Source organism: Haematobia irritans, chromosome 1, assembly GCF_050003625.1.
Source record: "Haematobia irritans isolate KBUSLIRL chromosome 1, ASM5000362v1, whole genome shotgun sequence".
Taxonomy (NCBI): Eukaryota; Metazoa; Arthropoda; class Insecta; order Diptera; family Muscidae; genus Haematobia; species Haematobia irritans.
Window position 1 is genome coordinate 240,486,058 of NC_134397.1, and position 21,787 is coordinate 240,507,844.

Genomic DNA, 21,787 nt, shown 5'->3' on the forward strand with positions numbered 1-21,787 from the left:
GGAAGAGCAAAATTCAACCGATTTGGCTCAAATTTGGTATGTGGTGTTAATATATGGCCTCAAACATCCAGAGCAAAATTCATCCGATTCGGTTGAAATTTGGTACGTGAATTTAGTACATGATATTTAACAACCATGTCAAAAGTGGTCCATATCAGTCCATAATCATATATAGCCCCCATATAAACCGATCTTGAGATTTGATTTTGGAGCCACTTGGAGGAGCAAATTTCATCCGAGTCAGTTGAAATTTGGTACATTGTGCTAGTATATGGCCGTTAACAACCATGCCCAACTAGGTCCATATCGGTCTATAGTTATATATATCCCTCAGATAAATCGATCCCCAATCACACAAAAATTGGTCTACATCAAGTTCATAATTGTATATAGCCACCATATAATCGACCCCCATATTTCAATTCTGGCTCTCTACGTACCGTGCAAAAGTCCATATCAATTCGTAATTATTTGTAGACTTACCTATACATACTTTTTTTGTCTAATATATACCACGTATGGACTAACTCACAATTTAGAAAACGATGTTAAGAAGTTTTAAGATACCAATTAATTCGATTGTGGATGACAGTCTTTCGTAGAAGTTTTTACGCAATCCATGGTGGAGGGTACATAAGATTCGGCCTGGCCGAACTTACGGCCGTATATACTTGTTATTGAATATTTTTTAAGACTCAACTAAGACTTTAAATTTGAAAAATTTTCGTGAATTTTTTTTCTGTGTATATTATCCCACTAAAATTAATGTCTCATAAGCGGACAACATCCAATTTTAGAAAAAAGGAAAGCGAGTAAAACAGTCATTCGCTATTGAGAGATTTTTATTTTCGCCACCTCTCGTATTTATCGAACGTGGGATCAAAATAAACGCCGTTATTGCTACACAATGACCACCAAAATCTCCAAATCTCAATCAGTAAAATATTTGCGCCTGGGAAATTTTGGAGTGTAAGGGACACTAAAAAATGCCATAGTGTCAATCATCTCAAAATGGGGCTTCGTCGGGAAAGTCAATTTCTCATTTAATTTAATGAACTTACACAAAAAATTTTCAAAGTAAACTTTCAACTAATGTAGAGTTCAATTGACTTATAGGGCTCAATAGGGTTCACTTTTTTGAGTATATAGTCAGATCATTTTATTGGATTTTCTTAGATTAATTATAAAACGGAATCTATATATGCAAAAACAAAGGCTTTATTTCATATTTTTATTTTTAATTTTTTATTTTAATTTTCATTAATAAATTAATTTAATGAAAAACATATTTTCTTTCTGTGTATCTCCATAAGGCTACAATTATAAGCTATTTTATTTATATTAAAGCAGTAATTATCTAAATTTGACTAGAATTATAGTGAAGTATTTATAATACTCAAATATTCCCTGATTTATTCTCTTCGAAATATTCCCTTTTAATTCTCTGTTTAACGGAGTAAGAACGAAATCTTTGTTCGTGTTTTCCATAACCTATTTATTTCTTTTTACGCAAATGCGGACCTTCATCGGAAGTTCGGCGCTTAGGAATTGACTGAGTTTTAACATTAGCAGTCTTCTGCTTAGATGACGAGGATTTGGAGGACTGAAAAATAAAGAAAATATAAAAATAATTATTTTTATAAAAAAAAATAAAATATTTTATAAAAATTTAATAAATAGAAAAAAATATTAAAAATATATAAAATGTAATCATAATGAATGAATTTTTGTTTTAATTTTTTTTTAGGAATTCTACATGGATCGTAATAGCTTGACAGCAGTACCATCACATTCTCTAAATGGTCCCACATCTTTAAGGCATTTATCACTAAGGCACAATCATATATGTAAGAAATTCACCAAAATATAGGAAATATATTTTATAATTACTAATCGTTATCCCTTTTCTTTAGTTTTCCTCAACCGCGATTCTTTCATTGCCCAAGCTGAATTGGAAATCATCGATTTACGTTATAATGAAATTCGCACAGTAGTAGGTGGAGCTTTTAGGGGTTTGAGAAAAATCCGTGAAATTAAATTGGCAGGAAATCGTATAACCAATCTAAATAGTGATGTTTTTGAAGATATGCCTACATTACAAAGATTAGATTTATCGGAAAATTTCATACAAAAATTCCCCACAGTGGCCTTGGCCGCTATAGAGCATTTGAAATCCTTGAATTTATCATCGAATATGTTGCAGGTAAGGAAACATTTATTTTGTTTATATAAGATTTTATTTTAATTATGTGTTTCTTTTGTTTAATATTAGCGTTTCGATAGCAGTCATACCCAAGTACTAACCACTTTGGAATCTTTGGATTTGAGTCGTAATAGCATTACAACTATACCTTCTGGAACATTCCGTGAATTAAATTCTTTGAAATATTTGGATTTGAGTTTAAATTCATTACGAACAGTAAGTACAACTTTGAATGCGTTAAGAACATAAATATCCTTGTATACACTCAAAAAAGAGTTTACTTGGATCCAAAGATTTTGACCTTCCCTTAAGGATTTTGGTATTGATTCCGAGCCAAAGATGCAGCTTCTTCAAAATAAAGAAATTTTTTAGCGACCTATCTGGCTTTAAATCTAGGACCAATAAAATAAAAATTAGGATACATAACATATCTCATTTATCAAATTTTCATTCTCTTTTCGCGGTTTAATATTTAATAGAGGTACTCACGTACAAACAAATGCCAGTTTAAAAATCCAAATTATAACGGATACTTCAAAGTAAAAAAATGTTTTCTTAATTCCAAAAAAAAAACTTTAAATCAAAGACGCTAAATCCTCAAAATAAATCTTAGCCTATATTTAAACCTTTTTTATTTTAAATCTACAAATTCAATATTTCAGTTAATTTAAGGACGATTTCTTTAAATCAAAAATGTTTTTCTTTATTTTAAGGAACATTTTCCTTAGTTCAAAAACATGCGACTTTAATGGAGGGATGCAGATTTACAAAATTTGCGTCCTAAATTTGATGAATTTTTATTTTAATTTTTAATTGAATGTGTTAATTAAAATCTCATTATTTTAAAGAAATTGTCCCTAATATTTTGTAAATTGTGCATCCTAAAATTTTGGTTGCGTTTAATATCACGTAAATATTTTTTTCAGTGTATGTAGCAATTAAATCTGACTTTCGCTCAAGCTGTCAAAAAAACGACATGCTAATACCTCAATAAATCATATGTTGAGATCACTTTATATGTATCCACCCATATTTTCCAAATTTTCCATAAAATAAAGAAAACCATCTTCAAAACCGTCTGTTGAAATCACACTAACTTCGGAACCAAACAAGCTATCGACTTGAGACTTGGCACAAGTAGTTGTTATTGAAGTAGGTGGGATGGTATTGCAAATGGGCCATATCGGTCCATTTTACGTATAGCCTCCATATAAACCATGCGTGAATTGGTTTATATCAGTTAGAGTTCCCGGGAAATTGTTATCTTTTCGCTCCCGCTTTCCCGAGAATGAAGTGCGGGAATTCCCGTGAAATTTTCTTTACAATATTTTATGTATAATAGAGGGATTTATATGGCAAATGACAGTTGAAATGTAGTTAAAGTGGATTTTGGAAGTGTAATGTGAAGTGTAATGTGAACATACATAGTCGTGGGTTCTAATCCAGAATCCAACGGGCTCCCAATTGTTAAAAAGAAGTTTGCACTTCCTAATTTATGAATGTCATATTTCTCCAATTAATGAATTATTGATAGAAACGAGCTCGAGCTCTCTGTAAACCGACATTCCGATAGACTGGTAGACTGAGTAAACCTTTAAAAACAACGGGACATTTTACCTTATGTAACTCACGTTGGCAATTGCATAATTTCAAAATTTCATAATTATTGCAAGGATGTTTTTTTATGAAATAAGAAAATTCCAACCTTTTTTATTAAAATAGTTACTTTAATTTCAAATTTATTCCTTATACACATTAGGCTTGAAATCTATTAAAATTGGGGTTTAAAGCATACGACAACTGAAATCTAGTTAAAGTGTATTTTGGAAGTGTAATGTGAATGTCGTATTACATGGTAGTGTTTCCCTTTTGGGAATATTGGCTGCACATATGCATTTATTGACCAGTTTAACGATGGTGAAATCGAAATAAGTTTCTTTCCAAAATCCCACTATATTAATAGTGGTCTTTCGAAAACTATACTGAAAGAGACTGCCTTAACCATTGTCAAAATGTTTTGTATTAAAAAATATTTCGTAGTTTAGTATGATTTATGGCTGATATAAGAGAACAACATAATATATATTGTTAGTTATCCAGAGAGCGCCTTATAACCGTAGCTTTAGGCGATTTCTAATTTATTCAAATGTCTAAATGTATTCCACATCCCGGGAATGCAAAAAGTCCGGGAAAAAGAAAACCCTAATATCAGTCCATAATTATATATAGCCCCCATATAAACCGATCCCTAGATTTGACCTCCGGTGCCTTTTGGAGAAGCAAAATTCATCCGATCTGGTTGAAATTTGGTACGTGGTGGTAGTATATGATATTTAACAACCATGCCAAAATTGGTCCATATCAGTCCATAATCATATATAGCCCCCATATAAACCGATCCCGATATTTGGTTTTGGAGCCTCTTGGAGGAGCAAATTTCATTCGAGTCAGTTGAAATTTGGTACATTGTGCTAGTATATGGCCGTTAACAACCATGCCTAACTAGGTCCATATCGTTCTATAGTTATATATAGCCCTCAGATAAATCGATCCCCAATCATACAAAAATTGATCTATATCAAGTTCATAATTGAATGTAGCCCCCATATAAGCGACCCCCATATTTCAATTCTGGCTCTCTAAGTACCGTGCAAAAGTCCATATCGATTCTTAATTATCTATACATACCTTTTTTGTCTAATATATACCACGTATGAACTAACTCACAATTTAGAAAACGATGTTAAGAAGTTTTAAGATACCACAACCCAAGTACTCGTAATTCGATTGTGGATGACAGTCTTTCGAAGAAGTTTCTACGCAATCCATGGTGGAGGGTACATAAGATTCGGCATGGCCGAACTTACGGCCGTAACATACTTTTTGGAATTAAAATGTTTTTACTTTGAAGTATCTGTTATACATTGGAATTTTAAACCTGATTTTTTTACGCAATGGCTTTATTAATATTTCGGAAAATGAGAAAACGCTTTGATAAACGAGATCTGTATACTCTTTAACATTTTTTTTTAATTTAAAGCTTGAGAGGTTCCCAAAAAAAATACTTTATTTTAAAGAAGCCGCATCTTTGTTTCGTAGTCAAAACAAAAATCTTTAACCCTTTGACTACCGACGTGCGCTTAGGAGGACATTCTAAAACAACACCAAACTCTATTTCCCCACGTTAATTTTTATACCCTCCATCATAGGATGGGGGTATATTAACTTTGTCATTCCGTTTGTAACACATCGAAATATTGCTGTAAGACCCCATAAAGTATATATATTCTGGGTCGTGGTGAAATTCTGAGTCGATCTAAGCATGTCCGTCCGTCCGTCCGTCTGTTGAAATCACGCTAACTTCCGAACGACACAAGGTATCGACTTGAAACTTGGCACAAGTAGTTGTTATTGATGTAGGTCGGATGGTATTGAAAATGGGCCATATCGGTCCACTTTTACGTATAGCCCCCATATAAAGGGACCCTCAGATTTGGCTTGTGGAGCCTCTAACAGAGGCATATTTCATCCGATCCGGCTGAAATTTGGGATATGGTGTTTGTATATGGTCTCTAACAACCATGCAAAAATTGGTTCACATCGGTCCATAATTATATATAGCCCCCATATAAACCGATCCCCAGATTTGGCTTGCGGAGCCGAAAAGAGGAGCAAATTTCATCCGATCCGCCTGAAATTTGATACATGGTGTTGGTATATGGTCTCTAACAACCACGCAAAAATTGGTCCACATCGGTCCATAATTATATATAGCCCCCATATAAACCGATCCCCAGATTTGGCTTGCGGAGCCTCAAAGAGAAGAAAATTTCATCCGATCCGGCTGAAATTTGGTACATGATGTTGGTATATGGTCTCTAACAATCATACAAAAATTGGTCCACATCGGTCCATAATTATATATAGCCCACATATAAACCGATCCCCAGATTTGGCTTGCGGAGCCTCAAAGAAAAGCAAATTTCATCCGATCCGGCTGAAATTTGGTACATGATGTTGGTTATGGTCTCTAACAACCATGCAAAAATTGGTCCACATCGGTCCATAATTATATATAGACCCCATATAAACCGATCTCCAGATTTGGCTTGCGAAGCCTCAAAGAGAAGCACATTGCATCCGATCCGGCTGAAATTTGGTACATGGTATTGGTATATGGTCTCTAACAACCATGCAAAAATTGGTCCACATCGGTCCATAATTACATATAGCGCCCATATAAACCTATCCCCAGATTTGGCTTGCGAAGTCTCCAAGAGAAGCAAATTTCATCCAATCTGGTTGTAATTTGGAACATGGTGTTAGTATATGATCTTGAACAACCGTGCCACAATTGGTCCATATCGGTCTATAATTATATATAGGCCCCATATAAAACGTTCTCCAGATTTGACCTCCGGAGCCTCTTGGAGGAGCAAAATTCATCCGATCCGGTTAAAATTAGGAACGTGGTGTTAGTATATGGTCGCTAACAACCATACCAAAATTGGTCCAATCACACAAAAATTGGTCCATATCGGTTCATAATCATGGTTGCCACTAGAGCCAAAAATAATCTATCAAAATTTTATTTCTATAGAAAATTGTGTCAAAATTTTATTTCTATAGAAAATTTTGTCAAAATTTTATTTCTAAAGAAAATTTTTCAAAATTTTATTGCTATAGAAAATTTTGTCAACATTTTATTTCTAGAGAAAATTATGTTAAAATTTTATTCGGTTCATAATAAAATTTTCATCATAGTCAAAATTTTATTTCTATAGAAAATTTTGTCAAAATTTTATTTCTATAGAAAATTTTGTTCAAATTTTATTCGGTTCATAATCATGGTTGCCACTCGAGCCAAAAATAATCTACCAAGATTTTATTTCTATAGAAAATTTTGTCAAATATTTATTTCTATAGAAAATTTTGTTAAAATTTTATTTCTGTAGAAATTTTTGTCAAAATTTTCTTTCTATAGAAAATTTTGTCAAAATTTTTATTTCTATAGAAAATTTAGTGAAAATTTTATTTCTATAGAAATTTTTGTTAAAATTTTATTTCTGTAGAAAATTTTGTCAAATTTTATGTCTACTTTGTCAAACTGAATTATATACGTATTGGATCGATCTTTTTTGATTTAATATATACCACGTATGGACTTACATACAATTTAGAAGATGGTGTTAGGAGGTTTTAAGATACCTTGCCATCGGCAAGCGTTACCGCAACTTAAGTAATTCGATTGTGGATGGCAGTGTTTAGAAGAAGTTTCTACGCAATCCATGATGGAGGGTACATAAGCTTCGGCCTGGCTGAACTTACGGCCGTATATACTTGTTATTATTTATTTCTCCATGTTAATTTTTAAAGTAGGGGCTTTAATCTAAATAAGCTGCAATCAGGGTTTTTCGGCAATGAAAGGGTTAAAGAAAGGTCAAAATCTTTGAATCCGATCACTTCTAACATACTTCAAGAGCCTAATGTTATTTTTAAGCGAGCAACCAACCATATTATTTTCTATTTACAATATGTAAATGATTTCGGCATGCAAGTTTATGTTTGGAGAGAAAACAATATTGTTTGCGATAAATATGTTCCATGTTCCCCATTCAATATAACAATATTGGACCCGGATTGGTAGAAAATTTGGTTCGCAAGAGCTTCCATATAAGCGGATATCGAGATGTAGACGCTATATAAAATTATAGGCAGTCCGTTATTTTAGGCTCATTTAGATTATTCTGTCTATTGTGGTTCCCCAGTGGTGAACGCCTCTTCACGATTCCATGTTTACCTCAATGACATTACGGTGAAACCACTTAGAGACGCTTTGAAATACTCAGATATGTCATCCCTGATACGGAATAAACCACTGACAAAAAAACATTTTGATGTTCATCCGAAACTGGGATTGAAAGACGGGCTGCTAACCATTGCACCACGTTGGCTTCCGTATCATTATTCAAGTGGATCGGATTAATATTGCATCACAAGGGAGCTCAAGAAAATAGAATAATTGCTTTAAGATGTTCCCAAAATCGAAATAATTGACTATTGATTGGCGCAAAATCAAAAAATTGAATTTTAACAAAAAAAATTGGAAAGGCTTTAAAAAATTTAAAAAGTCAAAAAAATTGGTTTTGATTTTCAATCAAATTTCTAATTTGAAATGAAGTGCAACCAATCCCCAATGAATTCCTTAAACTTTGAACACTGAAATTGAATGAATTAACTGATGGCTAATTTGACTTAAGATGTGGCCAAAGTCAACTTTTGATTGAAACGAAAACAAGAAAAGTAAATTTGACCGTAAAAATCGGTAGACTTCTTCAATAATTCCAAAAATTGATTTTTGGGTCTTATTCCAATCTCTAATTTCAATTAGGATAGATACAACCCCTATAGGAATCCCTACATTTGGAAAATAATAAATTGAATGACTTCGTTGATGATATATTCGATAAGTCAATAATCTCATAAGTAGAGTTTAGTATCCTTTCCTGAAAATTTAAATGTTTGCAAATCGAAATTCTTAAATTGGAAAAAAATTCTAGTTTAGCCAAAGTTTAAAGTTTGCATGGGATTGGCGAGGGAGATTCATCCCTAGCCCTGAATTTTTGAAAAATCAGGTTTTCCTACTTATTTGAATTTGTCAGGGAATTGTGAGTGTAGATTCACGACACAAACTCGGTCCTTCAGTTATTAGACCCTAAACCACATAGAGGTCAGGGTATGATAACTTTGATCTGCCAAAAAATGTGCCTACCAGAAATATTGATTTTAGAATCAAAATCACCTCCTAAGTCGATCTAGCCCTTGGTGTCCGTCCGTCTGTCCATTCACTTGTTGTTCGCATGATTCCGGTCGCAATTATTAACCGATTTTGATGAAATTTGGTATATGGCGTTGTTTTGGCACAGGGACGAACGCTATTGAATCGGACCAAATTTAGATATAGCTCCCTTATATGTGTATTGCTCGATTTCGATAAATGGATTCAGATTGCGCTCATATGTAATGCCCGATTTTCCAAAATTTGGTCATAATAGCCTTATATAACGAAATTCTGCTTCCCCATAAAGTATTTTCTTTTAAAGAAAATCAACCTAAAATTTACGACAATCGATTCAATGATTGTCTCTCATTTTTTATTTGCTTTTATAAACAATTTTTTATTGTTAAAAGTTAACTTTGATTGTCTAAAATTTCGTTCCTCAGAAAAGAAAACTCTTTTTTTTTAGTGTAACTTGTCTGATTTAATTGATTCATGATTCAGAAGATCAATAAAAATACAGGCAACCGAAAAAAAAGAAATTTTATACCAACGAAGATATATTCGGTTCCTAAACATTTTTCAATTAGAACAAATAAAACCCGTTGGAGACAAATGTTTACATTCTGACTACTCCTAAAGAAAAAGTACTTTCCCCAGGAATGACATTTCAGTCAAACAAAATTTCCCTCTGATATAAAGTACTTTCTTTAAGCGAACATAAATAAAATCGAATATATAACAACCGATGCAAGGTCTGCTTCGAACCCGTTTTGTTTTCTTAAAGACATATTTTCAGCGAAAAAACTTCGTTTCATTTCTCAGAAAATTCAGTCTCTATTATGCGCAACGCGAAATATTTTAATATTTTCTTCGAAAAAAACTAATTACTGAATATGTTTTATCTATTTTCAGATTGAAGATGATGCCCTCGAAGGTTTGGACAGTTTACAGACATTGATTATTCGCGATAATAATATTCTACTGGTACCGGGAAATGCCCTAGGGCGTTTATCCAATTTGAATGCCCTACATTTGGATTTTAATCGTGTAGCAGCTTTATCAGCAGAAATCCTAGGATCCATCCAGGCTTCAGATATAACCACTCTAACACTATCACGAAATGTTATACGTGAATTACCCTCGGGTAGTTTCCAAATGTTTAGTAATCTACGATCATTGGATCTATCGGGTAATTCTTTGGCTGTTATAAGTGCAGATATTTTCCAGGGTCTAGAGACTTCACTAAACGAATTGAAATTGGGACAAAATCGTCTCACCGGTTTGGGGTCAATGCCCTGGGCTTTAACAGAACTAAGAAGTTTGGATTTGAGTTACAATAATCTAGCGGATATACCCAAGAATATATTGGAAGGCTTGGAAAATTTACAATATTTAAATTTAAGTGGTAATCATCATTTGTCGCCTATACCAGCAGCGCTCATAAGACCCCTGGTAAGATTACAAATCGTGGACTTTAGTCATTGTGCCATGAAACAATTGTCGGGAGATTTATTTGCCACACTGCAGGACTTGAAACATATCTATCTGAATGACAATAGTATTCAAGAGATCAATGATGGCTCATTTATGGATTTGTGGAATATCAGCTCAATAGATTTATCCAATAATCAGATAACCTCTATACGTCCAGGGGCTTTTGTAAATGTCATGCATTTGAAGAAGCTAAATTTGAGAGGCAATCAATTGTCGGCCTTCAAAGGCGAGTTCTTTAATACAGGAACTGGCCTGGAGGAATTGGATATATCGCAAAACCATTTGAGCTATCTATTCCCTTCATCATTCCGTATACATCCAAGATTGAGAGTTATATTGGGAGCCCACAATAAATTCAGTTTCTTCCCGGCCGAATTGATTTCATCTCTTCAATATTTGGAACATGTGGATTTATCGTACAATCAATTGAAAACTATTGAAGAATTGGACTTTGCCCGTTTGCCACGTTTGAGGGTATTGAAGGTGGCCCACAATCAGCTGGATATGTTAAGTGAAATGGCTTTCCACAATACCACCCAGTTACAGGTTTTGGATTTCTCCCACAATAGCTTGGACCGCATAGGTGAAAGAACTTTTGAAGGTCTCATACGTTTGGAATCGCTAAACTTGGAGAATAATAAACTAAATGAGTTGGCTGATGGTATATTCGAAAGATCCAAGGTTCAACTCTTGGAAAGTATCAATTTGGCAGGCAATGAATTCGAATATGCCCCCCTTAAGGCTTTACAAAGGCAATACTTCTTTGTGTCTTCGGTAGATTTGAGTCACAATAAAATCACAGCCATACCCAGTGATGACAATATCATGGTGAATATTAAGACTTTGGATTTATCCTTTAATCCCTTATCCAAGGACGCGGTCCGTCATATTCTCAATGAACCCAAGACTGTGCGCGAATTGAATCTGGCCGGTACTGGTATTGAACATTTGGATGCTTTGGAGACACCTTTCTTGCAATATCTAAATCTATCGCATAATCAATTGAAGACCATTGAACCCAAGGTCTTTGAACGTACTACCCTTTTGGAAAATTTGGATTTGGGTAGCAATCTCTTGGAGAATTTAACGGATTTATCATCGGCCTGGCCAAAATTGCAGGTTCTGCAGAATCTGGATTTGTCCAACAACAGTTTTGAAATAGTGGCCCAAGGAGACTTTGGCAAATTGTTAGCCTTAAGATCCTTGAAGCTTAATGATTTGGCCAAATGTACCCGTTTGGAAAAGAATGCCTTCAAGGACATACCCAATCTTTCGTCACTGGAGGCCTATAATTTACCCTCTGTAGGTTATTTGGATTTGCAAGGAATTCTGGAGCTATTGCCTGGTTTGGAAATGTTGGATGTTGAGGTTAAGGATACTGCCATAGGTACTGAACAAATCCAACCGGCTAAACATCCTCGTTTGCGATCCATTGGTATACGGGGTGATCGTTTGAAAACCATATCCTCTGGTACGCTAGCTGGTCTAAAGGGTTCCGAACTCACGGTGAAATTACAAAATACCTCGTTGACTTCTTTACCACCAGCTCTACTATTTCCCGTGCCCAGATCTTCCCATTTAACTTTGGACATTGAAGGTTCCAAAGTCGGTGTGCTTATGCCTCAATTTCTAAATGCCTTGGAAGATCGCCGCTCCAGTTTGCAATTGAAGGGTCTCTCCTCCAATCCCATACACTGTGATTGTAATGCCCGGGCTTTACGCCGTTGGCTTCCCAACTCACATATGACTGATCTTGCCTGTCATTCCCCCGAATATTTAGCAGGGAAAAAACTCATTGAAGTTGGTGATGATGAGCTGACTTGTGATCCACGTAAAATGACATCGACCACTGCACGCACCACTTCCACACAAATTTTGAAATCCTCTTCACGCCTGGTAACTCGACCAGCAGTTACCACTACCGAAGAACCTCCCATGATTATTTGGAGTATGGAACCCACCCAAGCACCCCCAATGAAAATTAAAACTAAAGCTCCTCTTATGAAGGCGCCCATAATGACCAATGATGATACCCTGATTATAGGAATTGTTGGTGGTGTGGTAGCATTCATAGCCATTCTCATCATCATCATTTGTATTGTCCGTTTACGCATGAGTAATGCTGATTATCACAATAGTCCGACCATGATTGGTATACCACCTATGCCTATGGGACCGGGAAGTGTTCCATTGAGTTATAAAGGAACACCTGCTGCAGCTGCGGCAGCCCTATATGCTGTACCACCCTATGCAGCACAAAATTATGCCACATTACCACATAAGACCGCTTCCATACATCAGTCCACACAAAGTTTGTCACAACGTCAACAGCAGCAACATCAACAGCAGCAGCAGCAACATCAACAGCAGCAACAACAAACCTATTCATCGAGAATGTCCTATTTTGGAGGTTCAACACCGCAACATCAGCAGGCATCATCGAATCTTTCGAATAATCAACCGTATATAATTTATTCTGATGATAAAGCTTATAGATAAGCTTTAAAAATTTAGATGTTAGAAGTAAAACAAGAGTTAAAGAAATTTCTTATGTTGCAGAAAACACATATACATTTGAGAAATGCTTGAATTCAACTCGATTTCAAATGTTATTGCTTTAAATTGTGTTGAATTTAAAAATTACTCAAAGAAATTATTGTTTATTGTAGATTTATTTTATAAGTTGAGCTTTAATAGGGAGAATTACTGATATAATAATTGGGAAACTTAAAGCATAAGGCTCGATCCAAGGTTAAAACAAAAAATAATATTTTGTTATTTATTCAAGAAAAATTTGCTTCCCTGCAAAAAAATTTGGAAGTTCTTCTGTAATGACATACATCTAATGAAAAGTTCTCTCCTAGAGATAGACTTAATATTCACTTCCAAAGAAGTTTTTTTTGAGGTGTTATACAAAAAAACTTTATTTTCCTGTAGTTTTCGCAAAAAAAAAAAAATAAATTTTATGATTTTTACTGTATATAAAATGCAGGAAATTTCCAAAAAAATAATTGAAAAATTCACAGATCAGTTTCTCGACAAATGTGGAATTTGCTATAAAATATTTGCTACACTCATAGAAAAAATACTGTATTTTTTGCCGAAATTGCAAATAATCTGCTATTTTGGAAAAGCAGACATACTACTGAAAAGTCAGTAGTTTGCTGATGTTTGTTTTTTAATTAAATTAGTTATTGAAAGAAAATTTCATCTTCAGCACCTCTCTACAAAAAAATGTGAGAAAGTGGATAGAAATTTCATTGAAAACATCGGTTAACCGGTTTTTAAAACCCGGTTTTCACGATTAACCGCCAAAAAATGCCAATTTTTTTACTATACGGTTTCAGGTTGTGTAATTGAATTCGGTTAATCGGTTAACCGATGTCGCAGACTCCGATAATCGCATATACACAGAAAAAATAACACCAAAATTTTTCTAATTAAATATTTAATTGATTTTTTAAAAATATTTAATTAAAAATTTAATTGATTCAACAATTTTTTTAATTGAAACAAAAATCAATCACAAAATTAATGGCATAAATTAATATTTTAATTGGATCAATTAAAATTTTAATTGACTTTTTTTAATTCAATTAAAAATTTAATTTTTCCAATTAAATTTTTAAAAATATTCAATTAAAAATTTAATTGATTCAACAATTTTTTTTAATTGAAACAAAAATCAATCACAAAATTAATGGCATAAATTAATATTTTAATTGGATCAATTAAATTTTTAATTTACGTTTTTTTATTCAATTAAAAATTTAATTTTTCCAATTAAATTTTTATTGAATTTTTAAAAATATTCAATTAAAAATTTTATTGATTCAACAATTTTTTTTGATTGAAACAAAAATCAATCACAAAATTAATGGCATAAATTAATATTTTAATTGGATCAATTAAATTTTTAATTGACTTTGGTGATTAATGGTATGATTTTCGTGATTAAAGACATTTCAATTAAAAATTAATTAGATCAATTAATTTAGGGATTGAAGACAAAAAATATTTTTTTCTGTGTATTGCTGATCTGCAAAAGCCTCCTCACAATCCTCGATAATCGCATATACACAGAAAAAAAATCACCAAAATTAGTCCAATTAAATTTTTAATTGAATTCTAACAAATATTCAATTAAAAATTTAATTGAGTCAACAAATTTTTTTATTCAAACAAAAATCAATCACAAAATTAACTGCATCAATTAATTTTTTTATTGGATGAATTAATTTTTTAATTGACTTTGCTGACTTTGCTCAGTTGCATGATTGAAGACATTTCAATTCAAAATTAATTGGATCAATTAATTTTGTCATTGAAGACAAAAAATATTTTTTCTTGTGTATTGCTGCTCTGCAAAAGCCTGATTTTATTTCACGTAAAAAATGACAAAGGTCAGAAAGCAGTGTCATATGTCAGCAGAGATGTTTTTCAAAACCTACGTTTGCTAATTCAAGCAGTATTTGTTTGTTTTTTCAGCAGAGAAAAATGTTTTTGATTTAACGGATGATTGTTGACATAACTAAATTGACTGTTTTTCCTTTTTCAGCAGACAAAACTCTGTTTTAGCAAACATTTTTGCTGTTACCAAAAACATTTTTTTTTGGTGTAGAATTTTCTAAGTTTACGTAGGAATAAAAGTAGAAAAAAAAATAAAAATATTTTTTTTAATTTTTTCCTTTATTTTTTTATGAAATCTGAAATCACGTAAAAAATGACAAAGGTTGTTGCCAGGAAAAAAATGTCAGCTATTTCACCTAATGCAGTGTGATATGTCAGCAGAGACGTTATTCAAAAAATAAGTTTGGTGTAGAATTTTCTAAGTTTACGTAGGAATAAAAGTAGAAAAAAATTAAAAAATTTTTTTTATATATTTTTTTTTTAATGAAATCCAAAATTTGATATTTCAGCCGAGAAAAATGTTTTCTATTTCATGATTGTTGAAATAACTACATTAACTGCTTTGCCTTTTTCAGCAGACAAAAACTGCTGTTTTAGCAAACATTTTTGCTGTTACAAATAACAAAAAATTTTTTTGGTGCAGTATTTTCAAGAGGGTTTACGTAGGGATAAAAGTAGAAAAATATTGTTTCCTTATTTTTTAAAAATTAAATCCAAAAACCCGAAATTGCTTCACATTTGAAGAATTAATTCGAAATCAATGCAGAGGATGTTTAAAACTTCCTCCCTAATGCAGTTGAATGAAAAATATGGGAGTTCAAAATTGCAAAAATGTCTTTAGCGTCATACAAAGATCAAAATGGGCATATTTGTGGTAAACTTTATAAATTTTAAATTTTTTTTCTATTTTGTGGCCAATATGAATTCAGTAAATCTTTCCCCCTCTTTTAGTTAATTTAGACAAAAAATTATTAAATACAGAAAAAAAAGTCACCAAAATATTTCCAATTAAAATATTAATTGAATTTTCAAAAATTGATTCAAAAAAAAATTGTTATTAAAACAAAAATTCATCACAAAAATTAATAGTATCAATTACACACAAAAAAAATATTTTTTGTCTTCAATCACGAAATTTTTTATAACTCGCTTTTTTCATATTTTTAATGTGAAATTTAACATTTTATTGTTTCAATTAGGTTAAAAACACATTAAGAAATAATAAAATAGTGCAAATTATTTAAATTTTGCCGAAAAAAATGTTAAATCCTTTCTAGGAAAATTGCGAATTTGTGAAAATATTTGATGTCAAATGTTCCAGACACGCGATATAATGCACTAAAAAGCTTAAAAAATTTTACAAATTATTTATTCGTCAAAATATCACAAAATTTCCTAATTCACATCCAAAACACTGGATTCGCATCACACCTTAAGAAGTGATGCAAATTCAGTGCAATGGCTGTAGAAATGGTGGACATCCGTCCTATGACAAGCCCGTGTTAAATTCATCGCTTCTGCGTCAATTTTGCACCACTTCCGGATCCAAAAAGGAAATTTTCACCACTTTTTAGGCGACGCTTTTTTTGCTGGGCAATTAATTATAGGATAGGGGGGTATATTATCTTTGTCATTCTGTTGATATCACGCTAACAAGCTATCGACTTAAAACTTGGCAAAAGTAGTTGTCTTTGATGTAGGTCGGATGGTTTTGCAAATGGGCAATATCGGACCACTTTTATGTATAGCCCCCATAAAAACCGATCCCCAGATTTGACCTCTGGAGCCCCTTGGAAGAGCACAATTCACCCGATCCGGTTGAAATTTGGTACATGGTGTTAGTATATGGTCTCTAACAACAATGCAAAAATTGGTCCATATCGGTCCATAATTATATATAGGCCCCATATAAACCAATCCCCAGATTTGAACTCCGGAGCTCTTGGAGGAGCAAAATCCATCCGATACGGTTGAAATTTGGTACTTGGTGCAATTTGGTACATTGCGCTAGTATTTGGCCGCTAACAACCATGCCAAAATTGGTCCATATCGGTCTATAGTTAGCCGATCCCCAAAAAAAATTCTACCAAAATTTTATTTCTATAGAAAATTTTGTCAACACTTTATTACTATAGAAAATATTAAATTTTATTACTATAAAAATTTTGGTCAAAATTTTAGTGCTATACAAAATTTTGTCAAGATTTTATTTCTTTAGAAAATTTTGTGAAAAATTTATTTCTATAGAAAATTTTGTCAAAATTTTATTTCTATGGAAAATTTTGTCAAAATTTTATTTCTATGGAAAATTTTGTGAAAAATTTATTTCTATAGAAAATTTTGTCAAAATTTTATTTCTTTTATTAAATTTTATTACTATAAAAAATGTGGTCAAAATTTTAGTGCTATACAAAATTTTGTCAAGATTTTATTTCTATATAAAATTTTGTCAAACTTTTATTACTATAGAAAATTTTGTCGAAATTTTATTACGTTTGGTTTTTTATTGTTGGCTTCTCTTCAATCGTTATTGTTGTTTTTGATCTCAGCTTAAAGCCATGCATTGACTAAACTACAAGTGTAGCTTAACCAACAGAGGAAAAGTATGCTTATCAAATTTATTTGGGCAAAGCCCTATAGACTGCAAGATGGTTGGATGTACAGCTGTTTCGGAATTACCACATTCCTCATCAGCATCCTCTACTTGCAGCAAAACTATCAACCAATTATCAGAATAAATTCGGGTAATTCACTCAACCCAAAGTGAACTACACTTGAACCTCCCGAAAAAGGGTTTGATAGTCGGCTACTGCCTAAAACAAATTTGCCAGCCTATCTCTTTTCCTTTGCCAAACTCAAATCATCGATTTGAATGTATTTGGCTGGGTTTGTTTTTGAGCGTGCTTCCTCTATCTTCATTCGTTTTGTTTTTCCTCTGTTGGTTAAGCTACACTTGTAGTTTAGTCAATGCGTGGCTTTAAGCTGAGATCAAAAACAACAAAAAATTTTATTACCATAAAAAAGTTTGTCAAAATTTTAGTGCTATACAAAATTTTGTCAAGATTTTATTTCTTTAGAAAATTTTGTGAAAAATTTATTTCTATAGAAAATGTTGTCAAAATTTTTTTGCTATAGAAAATTTTGTCTAAATTTTATTGCTATAGAAAATTTTGTCAAACTAAATTACATACGTATTTAATCGGCCTTTTTTTTGTTTAATATATACCCCGTATGGACTAACTTACAATTGAGAAGACGGTGTTAAGAAGTTTTAAGATACCTTGCCATCGGCAAGTGTTACCGCAACACAAGTAATTCGATTATGGATGACAGTCTTTAGTACAAGTTTCTATGCAATCCATGGTGGAGGGTACATAAGATTCGGCCTGACCGAACTTACGGCCGTATATACTTGTTTTTAATTGAAATGTCTTCAATCACAGAAATCATAGTATCAATTAAAAAAATTAATTGATCCAATTAAAAAATTAATTAATACTATTAAAAAATTAATTAATACTATTAATTTTTGTGATTAATTTTTGTTTCAATTATAAAAAAAATTTTTTGGAATCAATTACATTTTTAATTGAATATTTTTTACAACTCAATTAATTAAAGTCTTAATTGGAAAAATTTTCGTGAATTTTTTTTCTGTGTAGTTTTTTAATGGGATCAATTAATTTTTTAATTGACTTCGGTGATTGATACCATAATTTCTATGATGGAAGACATTTCAATTAAAAATTAATTGGATTAATTAATTTCGTGATGGAATCCAAAAATTATTTTTTGTGCGAAGTCAAGGAACTTTTCTCATAATGTGGAAATCTTAACTGAAATGTAATAATTTCTTTGAACTAAGATATAGTAAAATTGGCAATAGTACCCTGGTGGTTCCAATTTTTTTGAGTGCAGAGAAAAAATTTTTGCTAGTAGACATTGAATAAAGCTTTGAACGCAAAGTCCTAACACAGAAAAAAATATCACCAAAATATTTCCAATTAAAAAGTTAATTGAAGTTGAAAAATTTTTTAATTAATAAATTAATTGATACAATTAACTTTTTAATCATGATAGAAACATTAAGTTAATTAAGTCAATGATTGAAAATTTTAAAAATTTTAATTAAAAAATTAATTGATACAATTAACTTTTTAATCAAATTCGAAAGACTAATTCAGTTAAAAAAGTGCTGATTTTTTTTAATTAAAAATGTATTTCAAACAATCATTTGTTAATCCAAAAAACTCTAAGCCAATTCAGAAAGTAATTAAAAATAGTTACCTTTTTTTAAAATAAATTAATTGAGTTTTGCAATCAACATCAATTAAATTTTTAATTGAATCAATTAAAGAATTAATTGAAATTTGCTAAAAAATCAATTAATTTTTTAATCAAGATTTTTCTCTATGCCCAATTAAAACTGTGATTGATACTATCATTTTCGTGATTGAAGACATTTCAATTAAAAAATTAATTGGATCAATTAATTTCGTGATGGAATTCAAAAAATTATTTTTTGTGCGAAATCAAGGAATTTTTCTCATATTGTGGAAATCTTAACTGAAACATAATTATTTCTTTGAACTAAGATGTAGTTAAATTGGCTTTAGTGCCCTGGTGTGTCCAATTTTTTTGAGTGTAGGGAAAAAACTTTTGGGGAATAGACATTGAGTAAAGCTTTGAAAGCAAAGGTCTAAAAACCTTAACAAACCAAACTTAATAAAACTAAATCTTTTATTTTAACCCTATTTAAAGCTCAACTTAATTAAGTAAATTTTTTTTATTTCTTAGCCCCGACAAATTTTGTCAGACAGTCAATTATATAGCGTAACATTTGCGCTTATTATAGATATTTCAAGTAATTTCCAAAAAAAAAAATAACACTAAACAACGAAATTTAGATAAAGTTCGCTAAATGAAACTATTTGTTAGTTTCAATATCATTCCATGGATATGAATTTTTCTGACTTATCGAACTCTATCACAATCATTCGATATTATTTTGTATATAATCTAAGATTTAGTTCAAATAAAATTGTAGTTCTTAACTATCAGATGGACAAAAAGTCAATGTATCATGATATATAAAAATATATCATTAAGACTATATATTAAAACAATAGTTTTGTTTTTTATATTCATAAAACTCATATTTTTTTAAATCCCTCCATAAATTGTTAAATAATAACGTAAAGGATTTATTACAACGAATTATTTTATAAATTTACCTAAAGTATTCTGAAATGATCTATTAAGGTGGGTATTAAGTTCGATTTTAGCCGCTAAAATCGTAATTTTTTTCACAATTACTTTTCTTTAATAATCCATTTTAATGAATACAAACTTTGTGAAAATTTGCTTTGGGATATTTCCCATCAAGTTATAATGAAATCTGCAACAAATATATATAATTTTATGACTTTTTTTACTGATTTAATTTTCACTTTAGTGAAAATTAGCGGCTAAACTCGATCTTAATATTAACCTTTAGGGTAAACTATTTCGGAAATTTTAATTTTACCTAATAAATTTATATTTATATCTAATATTATTCCAATTTAATTAGATAATATTTCTATTAGCCTATAAGACTATTTTAAATTTTATGACATTGTTGTAAAAATTACAATAATAATAATAATATCATTATTAGCATATGTTATAAAAAGAGATTTATGTATGTAACATAATTATGTGCAAATATTTAAGTACAATGTGTAATATTTAATAAAAATAAAAGTGAAATATTAAAGATAATAATTGAATTGTTGTTTGCTTAAAACAAAATATTTCCCTTATACAATGAAAACTCTGAAACTTGGACACTCTGAAAACCGGAAAGATTCTGGGGACATTTGCTATTTTTACGCATTAATATTAACCTCTCATAACTGAACACCTCCCAAATGTAGACAAAATTTAGTCGACCGTGGGTGTCCACTTCTCTGAGGGATTCACTGAAAATAATTATCATATATATTTAACAGTTTAAGATGCAAGTTTTCTGCTGGCATTAAGAACATAGCAAACATAGTGCTGACAGGTCAAAATCTTTCGATCCAAGTAAACTTTGTCTGAGTGTACATTAGATAGAAATTAATTTCTCGGGAATATAACAGGATGGCTGATAAGTCCCCGGTCTAACAAAGAAAAACACATTTTTTTGTCAAAATTCGTTTTTATTATCCAACATAGTTCCCTTCAAGAGCGATACAACGATTATAACGACCTTCCAATTTTTTGATACCATTTTGGTAGTACTACTTCGGTTTTGCCTCAAAATAGGCCTCAGTTTCGGCGATCACCGCTTCATTGCAGCCAAATTTTTTCCCTGCGAGCATCCTTTTGAGGTCTGAGAACAAGAAAAAGTCGCTGGGACCAGATCTGAAGAATACGATGGGTCGGGAAGCAATTCGAAGCCCAATTTATGAATTTTTGCCACGGTGCGTTGTCTTGGTGGAACAACACATTTTTCTTCTTCATATGGGGCCGTTTTGCCGCGAATTCGACCTTCAAACGCTCCAATAACGCCATATAATAGTCACTGTTGATGGTTTTTCCCTTCTCAAGATAATCGATAAAAATTATTCCATGCGCATCCCAAAAAACAGAGGCCATTACTTTGCCAGCGTACTTTTGAGTCTTTCCACGCTTCGGAGACGGTTCACCGGTCGCTGTCCACTCAGCCGACTGTCGCTTGGACTCAGGATGGACTAGTGATGGAGCCATGTTTCATCCATTGTCACTCATTATCAAGCCAAGTTTTTGCTTCCACCGTATTTTTCCCTTCAGAAAACAGTATTTTGTCAAATTTTGACACGAATCATTTGAAGGTTGGTACTATATAAAAATAAAATGCATTTAGTACTAGCGACGCCATCTATGTGTCAGAC

General features: G+C 31.8%; 2 protein-coding genes across 3 annotated transcripts in view; one reads left to right on the top strand and one right to left on the bottom strand.

Annotated features, from left to right (window-relative positions):
- The window catches only part of LOC142236641 (uncharacterized), a 100,320-nt gene extending 87,277 nt beyond the window's left edge, over positions 1–13,043 (top strand). The window contains exons 6-9 of the mRNA XM_075307907.1: positions 1,748–1,847; positions 1,914–2,203; positions 2,273–2,419; positions 9,897–13,043. Of these exons, the coding sequence (XP_075164022.1) occupies positions 1,748–1,847; positions 1,914–2,203; positions 2,273–2,419; positions 9,897–12,977 (3,618 nt within the window). The 3' untranslated portion in view covers positions 12,978–13,043. The remainder of the gene's footprint in view (positions 1–1,747; positions 1,848–1,913; positions 2,204–2,272; positions 2,420–9,896) is intronic.
- The window catches only part of Acph-1 (Acid phosphatase 1), a 48,267-nt gene continuing 27,708 nt past the window's right edge, over positions 1,229–21,787 (bottom strand). For both annotated transcript variants that reach the window (XM_075308081.1, XM_075308006.1), the window contains exon 7: positions 1,229–1,603. In XM_075308081.1, coding sequence (XP_075164196.1) covers positions 1,496–1,603 — 108 coding nt within the window. In that variant the 3' untranslated portion in view covers positions 1,229–1,495. The remainder of the gene's footprint in view (positions 1,604–21,787) is intronic.